This window comes from Oreochromis niloticus, linkage group LG7 (assembly GCF_001858045.2).
Source record: "Oreochromis niloticus isolate F11D_XX linkage group LG7, O_niloticus_UMD_NMBU, whole genome shotgun sequence".
NCBI classification, from domain to species: Eukaryota; Metazoa; Chordata; class Actinopteri; order Cichliformes; family Cichlidae; genus Oreochromis; species Oreochromis niloticus.
The window spans coordinates 56,741,251-56,759,086 of record NC_031972.2 but is presented as its reverse complement, the minus strand read 5'-3'; the positions used below and the strand labels follow the sequence as shown (position 1 = coordinate 56,759,086).

General features: G+C 41.2%; 1 protein-coding gene across 1 annotated transcript in view; it reads left to right on the top strand.

The window, feature by feature from the left end:
- The window catches only part of polr3b (polymerase (RNA) III (DNA directed) polypeptide B), a 27,231-nt gene extending 9,430 nt beyond the window's left edge, over positions 1 to 17,801 (top strand). The window contains exons 11-28 of the mRNA XM_019361498.2: positions 1,802 to 1,918; positions 2,008 to 2,142; positions 3,190 to 3,351; positions 4,662 to 4,862; positions 6,529 to 6,691; positions 8,212 to 8,365; positions 8,535 to 8,609; positions 8,889 to 8,987; positions 9,111 to 9,238; positions 10,294 to 10,503; positions 10,631 to 10,789; positions 12,494 to 12,611; positions 12,726 to 12,868; positions 14,874 to 14,977; positions 16,180 to 16,346; positions 16,871 to 16,984; positions 17,074 to 17,247; positions 17,418 to 17,801. Of these exons, the coding sequence (XP_019217043.1) occupies positions 1,802 to 1,918; positions 2,008 to 2,142; positions 3,190 to 3,351; positions 4,662 to 4,862; positions 6,529 to 6,691; positions 8,212 to 8,365; positions 8,535 to 8,609; positions 8,889 to 8,987; positions 9,111 to 9,238; positions 10,294 to 10,503; positions 10,631 to 10,789; positions 12,494 to 12,611; positions 12,726 to 12,868; positions 14,874 to 14,977; positions 16,180 to 16,346; positions 16,871 to 16,984; positions 17,074 to 17,247; positions 17,418 to 17,547 (2,553 nt within the window). The 3' untranslated portion in view covers positions 17,548 to 17,801. The remainder of the gene's footprint in view (positions 1 to 1,801; positions 1,919 to 2,007; positions 2,143 to 3,189; positions 3,352 to 4,661; positions 4,863 to 6,528; positions 6,692 to 8,211; positions 8,366 to 8,534; positions 8,610 to 8,888; positions 8,988 to 9,110; positions 9,239 to 10,293; positions 10,504 to 10,630; positions 10,790 to 12,493; positions 12,612 to 12,725; positions 12,869 to 14,873; positions 14,978 to 16,179; positions 16,347 to 16,870; positions 16,985 to 17,073; positions 17,248 to 17,417) is intronic.
- Positions 17,802 to 17,836: the final 35 nt, after the last annotated feature.

The following is a 17,836-nucleotide window of genomic DNA, read 5'->3' as shown; positions in this document are numbered from 1 at the left end:
TTTTTTTTACATTAAAGAATCAACGAAATAGTAATAATAATTATTTTTATTTTTTATGCCGTTTTGAGGGCAATTTGGGTGGTCCAGCCCTATTAACCTTTGACCTTTGCTATAATTCTGTTGAGAACTCCAGCTGGGTGCTTACTCAGGTGTGGGTGCACATTGCGCCCTTTGTGGTTCATTTGACCTACCAAGAGTCTGATACACGTTTCTCCGTTCCCTGTTAAAAATTCATTATGTTGATCTTATACACAAAATATCTCCTTCAGACTGTAACATTAATTAATATTAATATTTATTTATATTTGTTGTTTTGGACATTTGGTTGGTTGGAAAATTAACTGATTTTCATGGTGCTTTTCTGGTCTGACTGAAAGTTGATGTAACATATACACACAGCTTTATTAGGTAAACCTGCTTAACTGCTTGTTAACACAATATGGCAACAAATCAGTGAATTCAGGTTTTTAGATGTGGTTAGAACGGCGTGCTGAAGTTCAAACTGAGGATCAGAATGGGGAAGAAAGTTGATTTAAGTTCCTTTGAACATACCATGGTTGCTTGTGCCTGATGGGATGATCTGAGTATTTCAGAAAATGCTGATCTGCTGGGATTTCTCCACACAATCCAGTCAAACGCATTCTCTGGATGGTCAGAGGAGAATGTCCAGATTTCTTCAAGCTGATTGGTTATCTGAGAACTGCCATCCTTTCTTTATAACTAATATACCAGAAGAGCATGAGTGCTGCGAGCTATAGCAGCCGAAGACCACACCTACTGCCAGCCAAGAACAGGAAACCAAGGCTACAGTTCACAAAGAGTCATTAGAACTTGATAAAGAAGATTAGAAAAATGTTGGCTCATTAGGCTCTCTTCCACAGTGTGTCTTTGTCCTGTCTTTGTCCTGTCTTCCTCACCCCCAAATTAGTCATGGCAGATGGCTGCCCTTTCCTGAGCCTGGTTCTGCTGGAGGTTTCTTCCTGTTAAAAGGGTTTTTTCCTTCCCGCTGTCTCCAAAATTAAAATATGGGAAATATGGGATCTGATTGCTGGGGTTTTCGATGTCTTATTGTAGGGTCTTTACCTTAGTATGTAACGCACCTTGAGGCAACATTAAGATGACTGGGTCAGAATTCGGATTAAACAACATGCCCTGTGTCAGTAGTTCAGACTGCTGCTGGGGGGATTTTTTTTTTTATTGGCATGATTTGTACTAATTCGGCAGCATTTAAAAACCACAGCCTTCCTCTGTGTTGTTGCTGGCCAGATCATCTCAAACTGGTTTCTTGCATGTGACAGTGAGCTCACAGTCACCAAATATCAATCGAATAGAGCACCTTGTGATATGGTGAAACTGGAGTCTCACATCATAGATGTGTAGCCGACAAATCTGCAGCATCTGTGTGATGCTTTCATGTCAGTATGAACCAAAATATGTGGGGGATGTTTCTGACGCCTTGTTGAATCTGTCTCTCAAAGAATTGAAGCAGTTCTGAAGGCAAAAGAAGATCTAACCTGGCAAAGTGTAACTAATGAAGTAAATTTGTCTTTTGTCTTCATTTGGGTCACTAAATATAATCTATTAATTCATGATTATGACAATGAATAACTAGTGCTTTATGTATGAAAAGACTCCACTTTAATAGACAGGAGGTGGTGATAATGAGTCGAGGCTTTCATCCCTTTTAATTATCAGTGAGGTCGGGTGGGGTGCTGTTATGTCTTTTGTTTTTTGTGCATAAGATCAAAAAGGTTTTGTTCAAAAAGGTTGAATCAAATGTTGTTTGGCTGCTCTGTTTCAGGCCCTGAGGTATCTTGGGAATAAAGTGCGCAGACAGCGGATGTGGGGAGGCCCCAAGAAAACAAAGATGGAAGAGGCCAGAGAGCTGTTAGCATCTCTCATTCTCACACATGTGCCTGTATGTAAACAGAATGCTCACCAGGATAACTGACATTCACACTAAAATGTTACTCAACAAAATGTAAAGATTGTATAACTTGTGTCCAGGTGAAAGAGTTTAACTTTCGGGCTAAGTGTATTTACCTGGCCGTGATGGTGCGGCGGGTGATCCTGGCTCAAGGGGACAACAAGGTGGATGACAGAGATTACTATGGCAACAAACGTCTTGAACTGGCTGGACAGGTAAGCTTCTGTGCACCTGTCATCCTTGAGGTTTTAATGCACTGCCTTTATTTAATGCTTCATTCAGTTGTGTTTTTGTTCTTTAAAACCAAATGAGCCAGAGTTCAGACTTTAAATTTGCTTTTAAATGATTATTATTGATTTTTTTCCATGTTTGTGAGCTGAAAGGTGTTTACTTCCTTTTCTTTACTCATAAAACAACTAGAAAACAAAACATGCCTGATGCTTATTAATAACATACGAGCAGAACCACACCAACACTCGCATGCTTCAGTGTGAAGGGATCACAGCGCTGCACCAGAGGACAGCGCCGGCTCCAGGCCTGATCTCTCACCTGCACCTTTGTTCCTTCCACCTTCTTTTAATAAGACTCTCATTATTTTCCCTCAGCTTTGTTTTTCCCTGTTTTGTTTTCGACCCCCCCTCCTTTCCCCCGCTAGTATTTCAGCCTGGCTTTGTCAGGAGAGAGATATGCGGTGGCACCAAAATCCCGAGGCTGTGGAAGCATGGGGATTTTTCAGCACCGTGACAATAGAAATGCTGCCTTGACTGGAGCGATTGAGCTAATCCGCAGGGCCAGCTCTGATAATGTAATTACTGCTGTCTTAAGGCCTTTAATTTCCCCCCCAACCTGCTCTGTATAAGGAGCAGGAGATGGAGGGATCGAGGGAGGGGGGAGCACAGAGCCCTGTTTCAATAGGGGGCTTACATACTAACAACGCCAGCAATCTCCTCACTCTCCAATTATGGTTCCCTGACATTCAACTAATTGGCCTGGCTGCGCAATGGAAGCTTAATTTCTTTATTAATTTCAAGCAGTGCTGCCTGTTTGTTTTGATGTATGCTAATGCACAGGTTGGGTGGGGGTTGTAAGAGAGGTTCCCTCCTGTAGACTGGACAGAGGACCACAGGGACCTGGCTTACTTGTGAGCTGGCACACCTGGTTATTACATCTGGCAGTAGATGCACGTGAACTGACACTGCGTGCCAGGAGACCTGAAATTTGAAAAAACAAACAAAAACATGTGCATTTTTTCTTCTTTCTAGCTCCTGTCTCTGCTGTTTGAAGATCTCTTTAAGAAGTTTAACGCCGAACTGAAGAAAATCGCAGACCAGATCATCCCCAAACAGAGAGCAGCTCAGTTTGATGTTGTCAAGCACATGCGGCAGGATCAGATCACCAACGGCATGGTCAATGCAATATCCACGGTGAGCAAGTCATGGCTGCTGTAGCCTGTGCTAACAAACATCTGGCTGAGCACTGGTTCTCTCCATGCTCTGTCACTTAGCTCCGTGTTAGCTCAGAAAGAGGTCGTTTCATCTCAAACAAGCCACATTTTGGAAAGTTTTCTGCTCAACCATCTGCATGTTGCATAAAAATTTTATGGTCCAAAATTTTAGTGTATATAATGACAATTTTAGCTTCATATATCAGACACTGTTAAGATTTTTTTTTTTTAATGGTTCATTGCTTTCAAAGCTTTTTTTATGTTTATTTATTTTTTTGTTTAAACATAAATAGCTGAAAATTATTAAAGATAAAATCTTGACATTTTCCAAGTTACAGATCCTCTAATTTGCAAAAAATGTCTGTGCATTGGCTAGTTAAAATTTCAAAAACAAAAAATCTCATATTTGATTACACACGAATAAAAACAAAAAAACCTTTAAATAGGCTATTAGTGATCATTTTATTATTATATATAGTTACATTTCACAGCACTGTAATACAAAGCATGTGGACATGAAAGTCTTTGTCACGACTCACGAAAATAGACCAAAATCATTTTCGTTCATCTTTCGTATTGAGTTGATCAAATATTGAATAGGAAAAACTAAAATATCAGTATTAATGGTGTCCTGGTCAGTTGGCTGGACTCTCTCTAAAGTCAGTATCTGACATCAAACAGCTCGCAAAACGGTCTTGAAGGATAAATGGAGCTGCAGGCCAGAAGAAACAGACATGCAGGGGAAATGTTCATTTAACATATCAAAATGTTTATTACTTTTATTAAAGATGCTTATGATAGCTAAAAAAAAAAAACAATCAAGAAGGCGTATCTACATCAACTGTAGTGCCTCCAATTAAGTAGAGGTTCAGTTTCTGTTCCTATGTGAGTGTTAACTTAAAATTTTCCCATGATATACTTCTAATAGAAGAATAAAGTGGTCACTGATCAAACAAACAAAAATTAGAAAGCAGGAGTTACTGACAACCTGCTCTTTTTTAGATAGATTTATAGATTTATATTAAAACAACATTAAGAGTGAAATCCTGCTTCCGCTTTCAGAATTTAAACCAGAAATGTCTCTTTCTTAATTTGGAGTCATTGCATGAATTTTTGTAATGTTACAATGAAACATGCTCCACTTATGTATAGTTGCTAATACTGGCACACTCTAGCATCCATTTTTGGATGCTTTTCAGTCATTAAAATGCATTAATGAGCAATAAAGTGTTTTGTACTAAGTAATATTTACTATGCAGTATGTAACTGTTTGCTGTTTTCTTGCAACAGGGTAACTGGTCTCTGAAGAGATTCAAGATGGACCGTCAGGGAGTCACCCAGGTCCTGTCTCGTCTGTCCTACATTTCAGCTCTCGGCATGATGACCAGGATCTCCTCCCAGTTTGAGAAGACGAGGAAGGTCAGCGGGCCGCGGTCCCTGCAGCCGTCACAGTGGGGAATGCTGTGTCCATCTGACACCCCTGAGGGCGAGGTGAGTGTGCTGCGGCAGCCACACCTGATGGCCCAGGAGGTTTCTCAAAGGCTAATATCCTGTGGCACATATACTGCTATATATAGGAATCATGGTCAGCAAATTATTTTTTTTACTTTAATGAGTTATTCTCATGCTAAAACATTCCCTGTGCTGGTTAGACAATGATCTACCTCTAAATAGGGATTGGAGGGGAAGTTACTGACACTGAGACTCTTAGAAAAACTCTTGTTTCTGTATTATTGTGTGTTCCCACAAGGATAACATTGGATTATATATTAGAGATGGCACGATACCACTTTTTTATGTCCGATACCGATACGATATCATAAATTTGAATATCTGCCGATACCGATATGAATCCGATATAGTGTTTTTTAATCAATAAGTGTTTTTTTTAATATCTTGCTGCATTTTGTATAAGTTCATACTCAAGTTTAAATAAACAACAACACTAAAGCTATTCTGTTATACCTGTATGTAAAAAAAAAAAATACACTGCACCCAAAATATTTCATAGTTCAGCAACACTGACCAATCTAATAAACTTAAACCTGCTCCATCCTCCCTATTCTGGTATTTTAAAGAGTACTTAGCAGAAATATTAAGCAACCTAACTAATAGGGTTGCAAACTCCCAGCATAAAAAAATAGAGAACCACCCCCCACCCTCCACCTCATGATGCTTAATTGACGTAATCAACTTTAATTTGATGCAGGGTGAAAAAAAAAAAAATGCACAGAAATAAATTATTTTTCAAGAATAATTAAATAGATTCAACATCTTTCTTCAACAGAACTGCAGACTGCACAGATGGTATCTTCCCAAAGTTAAAAGTACTATAGCTTACTAGGGTATATTAGACTTAACAGTTACTATATACAGTAATGGACTTCTGTACATTTTACATCAGATTAAAACTTTGGGTGTAAGATTCAGATAATTATTTATTAAAAGCTAGACATTTTAAATGAGAATAAGAAAGAAAAGTATGTCTTTGTGCCCCCTTTTCCCTGTTAATGCCCTATCGGCCCCCCTGGCTAAACTTTGCTAGATCCGTCCCTGCACAGTTACCAGCCGTCAGCTACGTAGAAAAGGATCCTGGTGTAGAAAGTAATATTAAATAAATTCTAACAACAGCTTATCAAGCTTAAACGTGCTGCTGTTGTTCAGCCGCTGGTTTCCTCTTTCTGGTGCAAAGTGGGCCAAAAACAAAGAAGAGAGACGGACTCACGACAGAAAAGCCGATCAGCTGATCATTGATCAGTTTCACGATTGAAGTAGCAGCAGGAGAGAGAGAGAGAGGCACTTGCTCCATATATCGGTTGTTAAGCTTAACGTGGGAACGCTTTACAAACATTCAGAGATGAACTTACACACTTGCTTTACTTCTCTCTGGGATAACTTCCTCAGAGATGAAATGCCGGTTTGGTAGCGATTCTACAAATACACACAGCCACTCTATCACGTGAGCACACTGCTCCGACGTGCTACGGTTATGAGCCGAGTTACGCCATGTCGCAAGTTTTGTGAGGTGCTTTTTTGATATTTAATGGATCAGATTGCATTTTTTATTTCTCTCCGATATCCGATCCAATTTACGTCAGTATCAGACCGATACGTAATATCGGATCGGTCCATCTCTATTATATATGTGTATCTGTAGGCCTGTGGTCTGGTAAAGAACTTGGCTCTGATGACGCACATCACCACCGACATGGAGGACGGTCCCATCATCAAGCTGGCCTTCAACCTCGGAGTGGAAGATGTGAACCTGCTGTGTGGAGAGGAGCTCTCCTACCCGAGCGTGTTTCTCGTCTTCCTCAATGGTAAACCTCCTCCTCCGCAGTGGAGCCTAATTAATAAATAAACACAGAGAGAATTAACACCGGAGGCTTTTGCTTTAGATCGCTTGAAAAGAAAGTCTTAATCCTCCCTGTTTTGAATGTGTTGCTTATGAACATGAAGGGAAAAATATTCTGTTTAGTTTACAGAAGGTAATTTTGCATTTCACAGTGAGGCTGATAATTCATTCATTACACGACAGCAGTAGGTATTATTCTAGAGTCAAAACTTGGCCCCTTAATTACTGTATATGTTTGTCTCGCCACTGATAACTGTCAAATTATATTAGCTGCCATACCATTTAATTAGTTGGTAGCAGCAGGTGTCAAAGCCCTTCAGAGTGTGTTCAGTGCAAATGTGCCCTCACACAGAGGCAGAGCACAGTGTCTCCTCTGTTCTCCAGTCATTTGTCTGTCAGACTTGATATGAACACACCCCTACAGGCAGTTAGAGCCCCGTTTCTTCCACAGTAAGCTGCGGTGTCTTACAAATACCGCCTTCACTCCTTTGCATTTAAAGTTCGAATTTTAACCAAAATCAGCTGATTAATAATTTGTTGTGGCTTTTTTGTGGAAAAATCCCACAAATGTCCTGTTTTAGCCTCTTAGATGTCAAATGTGCCGATGTTTCTTGTTTTATATGATGGTAAACAGATAATGTATGAGCTTCAGACAGGTGTTTACTGTACTGTGGCCATTGTTATATGGTTTACTATTCTTTGGCATTTTACTGATAATTTGACTAACTGAGAAAGCAACTGGTAAATTATTGGATAAACAAAATCCATGTGTTTATTAATGTGATCTCTAAATGTTAAACAAATGTGACGAAGCAGGGGAAACGTTGTCCAAAGACACACAAACAACCAAGCAATGATGCAATCAAGAACAATCCTACTGTCCCTAATTTTAACTGCAATATCTGTCAAAACTATGTCAAAAGATGTTATTATTGAACAGTCTCTAATGCATAAACTACATTTAACGGTGCACTCTTTTGAGTGGGTTTACATCCAGCAAACATCTCTGCTGTGAGGGGAAAACCTTCACTCATCACAGTCACACACCTACAGACGCTACCTGGCTAGTCAGAGAGCAAAATGTAGCCCCTCAATGATGCTGGCAACTTTTCTGTCTCTACGCTGTGACAATAGTGTTGTGTGCATTGTGATCCATCAGATGTTTTCAACATTGACAAACGTGCTACAAATGACAGTGACATGAATTTGAAAGAATGAAGTTAAAAAGTCATAAAAAATAATCAAAGGAGGATCAATATAATGGGTTCTTCTTGTTAAAGGGTTTTGTAACAACAATAAATTAAAATTGGTGTTTAGCCTGTTTTGGCGTGCTGCATCACAATTGCATAACAATTGTTTGCTGGATCTTAAAGATTACTGAATACACAAAGTCAGAATGTGCTTAGCTCAGCACATTAGTCTTCTAACCCCAAAAATATGTTTATTATTTAATGTCTGTCCTCCTTATCTGTATTATGTCCACAGGTAACATCCTTGGTGTGATCCGAGACCATCAGAAGCTGATCAACACTTTCAGGTTGATGCGCAGGGCGGGTTTCATCAATGAGTTTGTGTCCATCTCCACAAATCTGAGCGACCGCTGCGTCTACATCTCATCTGATGGAGGACGACTCTGCAGGTGCGGAAGTTTAGAAAAAATAGCATAATATGGAAATAAATGTTTGCTGTGAATAAAAACCTAAAGATCTTTACACACCAGTGTGTGTGTTTGCTTAGCGTAACATTGAGTTCTTTAGTTGTAAGAATGTTTTTCACACAGCTTTGTTTTGTTGTGTTTCCCTCTGCAGGCCATACATCATAGTAAAGAAGGGAGTTCCAATGGTGAAAAACAAGCACATCGAAGACCTGTCTCAGGGCTACAGGTGAGGGTAGGAGTGCAGAGAATGACTGCTGTTAAAGAAGCAGCTCTTTAACTTACTGTTTTGTTTTTTAAACTTGCCACATTGGCTTATTTTCTAACTTAATAAACATCAATTATACAACTGCTTGAAAAACAAAAGTCATTGGATAGTATCGTGCATATTTGTGAAATTATGAGTGTGTCCTCAACACCTGCAGGGTGTCTCTGCAGTCACACCACATACAGGAACTTCCCAAACAGTAGATTTTTATTAATAGTTTCTGTACTTTATTTACTTCAGAACTTTTGAGGATTTCCTACATGAAGGCCTGGTGGAGTATCTGGATGTCAACGAGGAGAACGACTGTCAGATCGCCCTTTATGAATACATGATTAACAAGTCAGTGGCACATGATAAGCTGATTTCAGTAAAACGAAAAGATTGTTCAGGTGTATGTCAAGTAAGTTACCACCTCCTTTTTTTTGTTTGTTTTTTTTTTTGTTTTTTTAAAAACCTCTCTAGGGACACAACACACTTGGAGATCGAGCCCTTCACGCTGCTCGGAGTGTGTGCCGGCCTCATTCCCTACCCCCACCACAACCAGTCACCCAGGAACACATACCAGTGTGCTATGGGCAAGCAGGCAATGGGTAAGAGTGGGCTGAGCAGGTAGCACACAGGTCATTAAACTGCAAGGATCTCGAATCCTTTCTCAAACATCCTCCCCACAGCTGCAAGTGCACACACAAACACAGCCTCTTACAGTAATTTAATCTTACATGAACAAATGAACGGTGTTCCTAAGCCTCCTAAATCTGCTGGTTCAGAGTTTGCACTTTTATTTGCACAAGTTAAAATCATACAAAAGGGCATTAGAATAACAAATGGTATAGATACAAGCAGCCTGCTGGTTCTTCTCCCCCAAAACTCCACTCCTGCACCACTTCTTGTCAGAATGCATTTGTATGTGTGATTAAGTGTCTCATGTGTATATGTGTGTGTGTGTGTGTGTGTGTGTGTGTGTGTGTGTGTGTGTGAGCATGAACATCAAACATGGGGAGCTTGCGTAGGTTCTCTTTTGTGCTGTGTGTGCAGAGGCCCTTTCCCTGCCAGTCACCCAGAGTGTCATTAGCAATTCATTGTGTCTGCTCTGGCTGTGCTCGGGGGGTCAGTGTGCTCAGCTGCAAAAGACCACTGAGTGTGCACCCGGAGCTCCTTGGTAACCAGAACTTCCCCAAACGGCCCTGCTAACATTCGTAAGGACTGCGGTCACCCCCACCCCTGCATTTACCTTCATCCATCCCTTCCTCCCCGCCCTCCCAGTCTTTACAAAAACACTGACTGGAACTATATTTGGCCCAATATTCTCTGCCTTGTCTGTTTTGTATGGACGGCTCCCATACATGTGCAAATCTGGCTGTGTGGCCCGGCCCTGTTATCACACACAGTGTAACTGTGAAGCAGTATCATCTGACAAGTGTCAAAGCCTCCATGGAGGCCAGACTTTAGGCCATAATATAAGAGGGGTCTAAGCAGGAGGAAGTAACACCGATAATCCTCTAAACATGGATTTATTGACAATTATATATTTGCTTATAGATGCCCTAAATCACTAGATTACAGACACACAGTGAGTTATATACAAGTTTTTATTAAAAATTTAGTTCTTTTTTTAAAATCTGATCTTCGTGATTCTTCTCTCCAGGGACTATCGGCTACAACCAGAGAAACCGCATCGACACCCTGATGTATCTGCTGGCCTATCCTCAAAGGCCGATGGTCAAAACAAAAACCATCGAGCTGATTGATTTTGAGAAGCTGCCGGCTGGTCAGAACGCCACCGTAGCTGTGATGAGCTACAGTGGCTATGATATCGAGGACGCTCTGGTCCTCAACAAAGCCTCACTGGACAGAGGTGTGAGATCTGTTCAACTTAAAAAATTGCTGTGTAGTCATTTTTAAGCAACAAAATACCAGAATAGGAGGTAGAAATAGAAATAGATTAGAAAATCTAATGTAACAGTAAATGTGTCTCCATACAGGATTTGGACGGTGCCTTGTCTACAAAAATGCAAAATGCACACTGCGGCGTTACACCAATCAGACTTTCGACAAGGTGATGGGCCCCATGTTGGATGCTGCCACACGAAAACCCATCTGGAGGCACAGCATCCTGGATGCTGATGGTATCTGCTCCCCTGGTGAGTACCAGCAGGACTGGAGCGAATCCAGCATGGTTCACTGCTCCTTAAGAGCCTCTTCTGTGGCATTCGTTTTGTGAGCATTATCTGTGTCATTATTAGTGGTCAGGAGTTTGATTTTACTGATGGTTCACTCAGAGAGAAGTGAAGCCTAATTTGCAATATTTACACACACCACTTTTTACATATCTCCATACTTTTTCATCAGTTGGAACAGTTAGGAATGTGTCATCAATATTATTAGTATGAAGAAGAAGAAGAAAATAGGATCATGCAGTACAAGTGTGGATTATCAACTGAATTGATCAAAAGCTGGGGACTGGAATTGACCGATTTCAGTATTCTCAGCCGGTTGGCCTCACGTATGCCTGATTACAAGCCGGTCCATTTCATGCATGCACAGCACATGCACGGTAGCGCAGGCAAATAGTTGCTCACACACTCACTGTGGCCATTATTGAGCTCTTCACTGTGAGTGAACACAGAGAGTTCCCAGAGTAAATCCTGGGGGAACCACCACAAAATCGTTTGTAACAACAAACCAAATCTGGCACCTAAATCACCCTCACCAAGCTCAATATGGACATTTTAAAGGAGCTAACAAAGAGAAAGTGGCTAAAGCTGAAGCTGTCCAGAGCTTATAGTCAGCCAGCAGCCATGAGATCGATTGTGAGCAAAGGATCAAGGCAGTTACAAGTAAATTGTAGAGACGAGTGAAATGAAACAAAGGTTGATGTCCTGCTGTCTGGTGGCGTTATAAACATGCTGAAAAATGATGCAAGTAACTGATGTTCGTTTTGTAATGTAAATCTGTTGCATCTGCTTTTGTTTTGTTTTGTAAGGTAAAATATGTCGTTATTATGCAAAGGTGGGTGTACAGTAACTTCTTTTCAATTAATCATTTGGACCTCATGTGGCAGACCCCTTTAAAAGCATCCTGTGACTTACTGCAGTTTTGGAGAAATTGTAATTGTATTATGAAAATAATATTTAAGATTCAAAAAAGTTGAGTTTTGTTTGTATATCCTGTATTAGCAATAGAGCCCAACTGATATAAAGCTCCTGATGTATCCTATTTGTCGATATAGTAATTTTCATTTGTCGGCCAATAAATTAACAGTGAAGTAAAGAAGAAACAGAAAAAAGACACCATTCAACCATGTTATCAGTGTTGACTTTGCATAGTTTGTCCACTAGAGGGCACTCTGCTACTTCCGTGTTGGCAACATGCTACAAACAAGACGGCCAGTTGATCTGAGCAGAATCAGATGGATAATAGAGTAAACCAAACTTATTTTTAAACCTGCATTGTAATATGATGTTGATAAGGAAGGAGACATAAATTACTGCACATAACAAATATAAGGCAAATGTTTTTGTTTCATGTGTATTAAAAAAATCGTCCAATATATCTGATTTTTAAATCGCCAAATATTAGTATCAATTCCAGTATCGGTCGAGCTCTAGCGTGCGGATCGCTTCTCAGTCGGATCCACTCCTCGTTCATCATATTTAGGTTAAAAAAATAGCACAGGAGACCACAAACCTTGGGGGTTTGTGGTCTCCTGTCCAAACTTATTTGGTTTCATTTTTTTGTTTTTGGTCAAAGATTGGACGTTAGAACAAGTTAAAGAGAACTTAATGGCCTTAAGTCTATGTAGGCCAGTTGGTCTAAGACTCTTTGATGTGTTTTGTGTGCTTCAGGTGAGAGAGTGGAGAACAAGCAGGTGCTGGTGAACAAATCTATGCCGACTGTCACGCAGACACCACTGGAGGGCAGTACCCAGCCAGGCCAGCCCCAGTACAGAGACGTGCCCATCAGGTGAGTCAGCTTCCAGCACCACGCCCACACACATCACTATGGGACTATTTTTTTCAGTTCTTATATCTATGTAGAGGGAAAAACGGGACTCAGTTTGAATTCTCTTGTTTTCAGTTATAAGGGGTCAACGGACTCGTACATCGAAAAGGTCATGATCTCGTCCAATGCTGAAGACGCCTTCCTCATCAAGATCCTCCTGAGGCAGACCAGGAGACCGGAGATAGGCGACAAATTCAGCAGTCGACACGGACAGAAAGGTGGCGACCCCATGACAGTCACAAGGCCTGCTCTGTGAGACCAGCACTTACAGATGTGGAGCTCAAAGCTGGAGGGAGAGTACAGAGGGTTCGGGTTTTCAACCTGTTGCGAGAGATTTGTAAATGCCTGGACAAAAAGAGGAAAATCTTTCACTGTGCTGGAGCATTTGTTGAGTCAAGTCCCACTAGCTGCTGCTCTGTCACTGCCCCCCTGTTCTCATCTTTCAAGAGGCTTTTCAATTAATTGGCTCTTTGTCCTGTGCCAGACTATGCAAATTTATTACACCCCAGCAGTATTCTGGTGCTACTGGGGGGAAAAAAGTGTTTATAGCCTCTATTGTTTTGCAGCACCTCCCCTATAGAGGGCTAGTATGATGTTTTAATCAAAAAGCTAACTGGCGCCATGCATAATTTACTCTCTTCATTAACATGGTGGGCACTGGGCGGTCAGCTCGCGATGGGACAATGTCTTCTGTCTCAGATAGTGACAAGGAGAGGGGTCAGTGTGGGGTTAGCTGGAGGAGTTTTGGATGGAGACACCCAGATGTGCAGCTGATGTGGAGCTAGTTTTAATCACAATTGCCTCAAAGAGGAAAAGTAAACCCTTTTTATCTACATTTTTGCTTCACTGTGGTCATCTCTCTGTAAAAACAACCATTTATTTCTTCTCTGATGAGTAATTTGAAAGGAACAAACTCATTATTTCTTCATCAATATATAAAAGTGTTTAATTAGAAGTGAATTTGGCTGCAGTGATGGATCTCCCAGCTTCTCATGACTACTCTCATAAGTCCTGGTCAGCAGAGCAGAATAAGTTAATTATTTACCGGTCACACACACATACACAGCTGTGTAGGTGGGGGAGGCGGCGGACGGGCTGTTAGTAGTAGGGGCCTATTGTGTGAGCCGCCACTGTGGAGCTGTATGAGCTGTGATGGAGGGCTCTGGACCCTTGCTGTTGTCTTGCCTTTCTCTGCTGATTTCATGCCTCTTTTATCATTTACTTTCACACAAAACAAACAACACCCAAGGATGTCTGCTGTTGGTAGTGTCTCTCTGGTGCTTTCCACCGTTTTCCAACTTCATTCTTCGTCCTCTCACTCCTCTTTTGCAGTACTTTTAACCTGATAATCAGCCTTTTTCTTAATGCCTTTTCTCTCTTTATACTTTCTTCTGGCCCTGCCTTACCCGCCTTTTCTTTTTTCTTTTCACCTTCTTCCTGCCGTTGGATGACTTTCCTGTTAATCGCTGCACTTGTTCCTAGTCAACATCCTGTTGCAACATCCTGTAAGGCATCAGCAGTCAGCTGCGTCGCTGACTGGTCGGCTAATAGTGAATTTTTCCCACGTGCACTGATTCGTTTTCTCCTCTCGAGTTGATCCCCTCCACTTCCTCTGACTTGAACTGAAAATCATGGGTGTGTAATCCCAGTCTCCCTGTCCAGCTAAGCACCTTTCTCCACTTCCTGCTCTCCTTCACTTCACTTCACTCCTTTTTTCTTTTTTTTTCTCCGTTTTTTTCATTTGCAAATGGGCCTACAATCTGTTTACCATGGCCAAGGAAGAGTGCTTCGGCCCCTCAGTAAACATTTGCACTCACACTTAAACTCCTGGCTACCAGGGGTGCTTGTCCCCCCACATCATGCGAGTCAAAAGAGGTCCCTATCTGTCCACATGAGTATGGAAATGTCATGCTCTGCCAGTGGTCCACACAGAGCCCCCCCAGCACAAACACTATAAGTTTGCTGAACTGGTGCTTGCAGTTAGGTCAGAAAGTCAGATCTTTTCCTTAAAACAATATTAAAACTGCAGCCTAGTTTTAAAACTTATGTTTATTTTTATTTAACATTTTCTATTCAAAATATTATAAAATGCCTATTACACATTCTGTGCAGCCAAAGTGATGTGTTAACACTGCTTGGATCCTCACACGTGGGAAGCTGATTGGTTTTCTCTTTGCCATATGTGTGCATTTATATTTTTGTGTGTGTGTTTGTGTGTTTCAGGTGTTTGTGGCCTCATCGTCCCACAGGAGGACATGCCGTTCTGTGACACAGGGATCTGTCCAGATATCATCATGAACCCTCATGGATATCCCTCCAGAATGACGGTGCGGCACTTCACAGCTGTGGAAACTCAAATTCTGCAGCATTTTTCTCTGTAGATTCATATGGCCAGTATTTTTGCGTTTTTTTTTTCCCCCTTGTTTTGTTTAGAAATAAACCAAAGGGGAAGAAAATAAGTAAAATGAACAGTAAACAACCATAATGTCAGAAAACAGTGTGAAATATCATCTGCAGATAATGATACGTTTGATAAACCGTTAAATGATTATTTTCTCAAAGGTATCAAAAGACCCCAAAGGCAAAAAGTGATACCTCTAAACATCTTGCAAGATCCAATCTTTAATGATCAACCCATTTACTGGAGCTAGAATATAAAATATAAAATATTTAAAATATATTATTCATGGTTGCAGATTATTTTTAGGACTATTAATTCATCACTGGCTGTGTCATTTCTGCTCCGATGTTGTAACATTTGTCAGGGTGGTTAAATTTTCTTTTCTCTTGGTGAAAACCTGGTTATTTGCTGTCTAATTTGAGGACGTGCTTCTGGTTTTTATTTGTGTGTTTTGTTTTGTTTTTTTCTTTTTGCTACGACTTGAGTCTGAGTCACCTAGGACGCTGTGGCTGTCGCTCTTTATAAGTTTGTGCTGGCTCTCCTGAGACAAAACCCTCATTATCCCCGCTCCTCTTCTCTCTGGGTTATCATTGGCTTCCAGAGCACACGTCCATTGACGCCGTTAAGCAGCAATCTCACTGTTCACAAACAGATATTTGTTGCTGCGGAGACAGCTGCCAGTGAGGCCACCGCCTGTAGCGGTGTGTGTGGAAGTTTTATCAAACGTGGCCAGTACATGTGAACTGTAGGATGGTGATGAATGTGAATGACATGAGACTTGGCTCCGTTTCATACACTGTAAAAACCTGAATGATCTTTACTGCTGCTCACTCTGGTTTCCATGGAAAAGGCTCAGAAATGCTTGGCTCCAGAGGATGTTTCTGTGGCCTGGGAGTGATATGAGAGTAGGTGTTTCTCTTTGTGTGATGGGGTCAGGGGTCCTCTGAGTGCGATCTTAGTGGAATTGTTGAACTCAGCCATTCTTGGACTGCTGTCACCAACCCTGAGGAGTACATGTGTAATCTAATCTCACCCTTAATATACACATTTAGTGCCAGGAGAGGATGTAAAGCACAAACAGATTTGTGTAATGAACAGAGCTGCTGTTCTTTTCCTGAACTTCATCAGGTGGGAAAGTTGATTGAACTGCTGGCTGGGAAGGCAGGGGTCCTGGATGGGCGCTTCCACTATGGCACAGCCTTCGGAGGGAGCAAGGTGAAGGATGTGTGTGAAGATCTCATCCGTTATGGATACAACTACCAGGGCAAAGACTACGTCACCTCAGGCATCACTGGGTAATTAATAGAGGATGTTTTAGGTTAATAACCACACACAACACAATGCTCCTACACAAGTGTTTGTATTGCTACTCATGACTGTTTACAAGTCTTATTTCTCTTAATGCTGTGAAAACACCATTTCTCAGTGTGATGTTAACATTTTCTCATTACAATGTTAGTTCTTAAACAGTTGCTCGAATGTTTTCATTGTGCAGAAATTGCACATTCTCATAGTGGCCCTTTTAGTGCCCATCCACGCTGTATCTGCTGTATGCAAACTGTACATTTAATTTCTGTGTAAAATCTGCCGTCTGAAATCAAAGATCACGTGTACAGAATAAAATCTTTCATCTTTAACATTTAAATTTGTGGACCAGCAGTCCAAAAAGAAGGCAGAATTTTGTTGTAATCATCCCATGCTTTATTTATCCACTATTTTATTACAAAAAATGATAGATTTTATATGTGTATGTAATTTTATAATAATGTATGTGATAGCCTGATGTGCACACAATGCCTGACCCCTGCTTTTCTCTCAGAGAACCTCTGGAGGCTTATATCTACTTTGGACCTGTGTATTACCAGAAACTGAAGCACATGGTTCTTGACAAGATGCACGCCAGAGCCCGAGGCCCCAGAGCCGTTCTCACCAGGTAGTTTCTCATCTGTGGTGACGTTGAGATTCGATTAATGCCTATAAGTGTTGAATTAAATTGTGCGTATCCACCTGTCATGATAATAGGCAGCCCACGGAGGGTCGCTCCCGAGATGGAGGTCTGCGTTTGGGTGAGATGGAACGCGACTGTCTGATCGGCTACGGAGCGAGCATGTTGCTCCTGGAGCGCCTCATGATTTCCAGCGATGCTTTCGAGGTGGACGTGTGTGGGCAGTGCGGGCTGTTGGGATACTCTGGGTGGTAAGCTGTTTCTGCTGGTGAAAACATGTTAGGGGCCATCACAAGATCTGGTGCACATTGATATGAACTGAAAGAAGGGGAAATACTTTAGTTTACACAGTGAATAAAAAAGCTTGGTAACTGTGTAATCCGGGTGGTCCATAAACGTCTGTTCTGTTTCCGTGTTTCAGGTGTCATTACTGTAAGTCGTCCTGCCACGTTTCCTCCCTGCGTATCCCCTACGCCTGCAAGCTGCTCTTCCAGGAGCTGCAGTCCATGAATATCATCCCCCGACTCAAGCTGTCGCGCTACAACGAGTGAGCAGGACAGGGACAGAGACGGGATGTGTGAGTCACAGGTTTAGAGCAAGAGTTATAAGTTGATTTGTGAATGTTGGATCGAGCGACAGACAAGCAGAAAGAAGCTGAAACAGGACTATTTTTGTTGTCGTTTAAAATGTGAAAACTTGTTCTCCTGTTTCTTTTTTTTTTTTTTTTTTTTGTTTGTTTGTTTGTTTTTTTTGTTTATTCTTTCTCTGTTTATGTACATAATAAATAAGTTGATGGTTTTTCTTACATTTTGACTTCTTTCATTACAAATACCAAAAGGT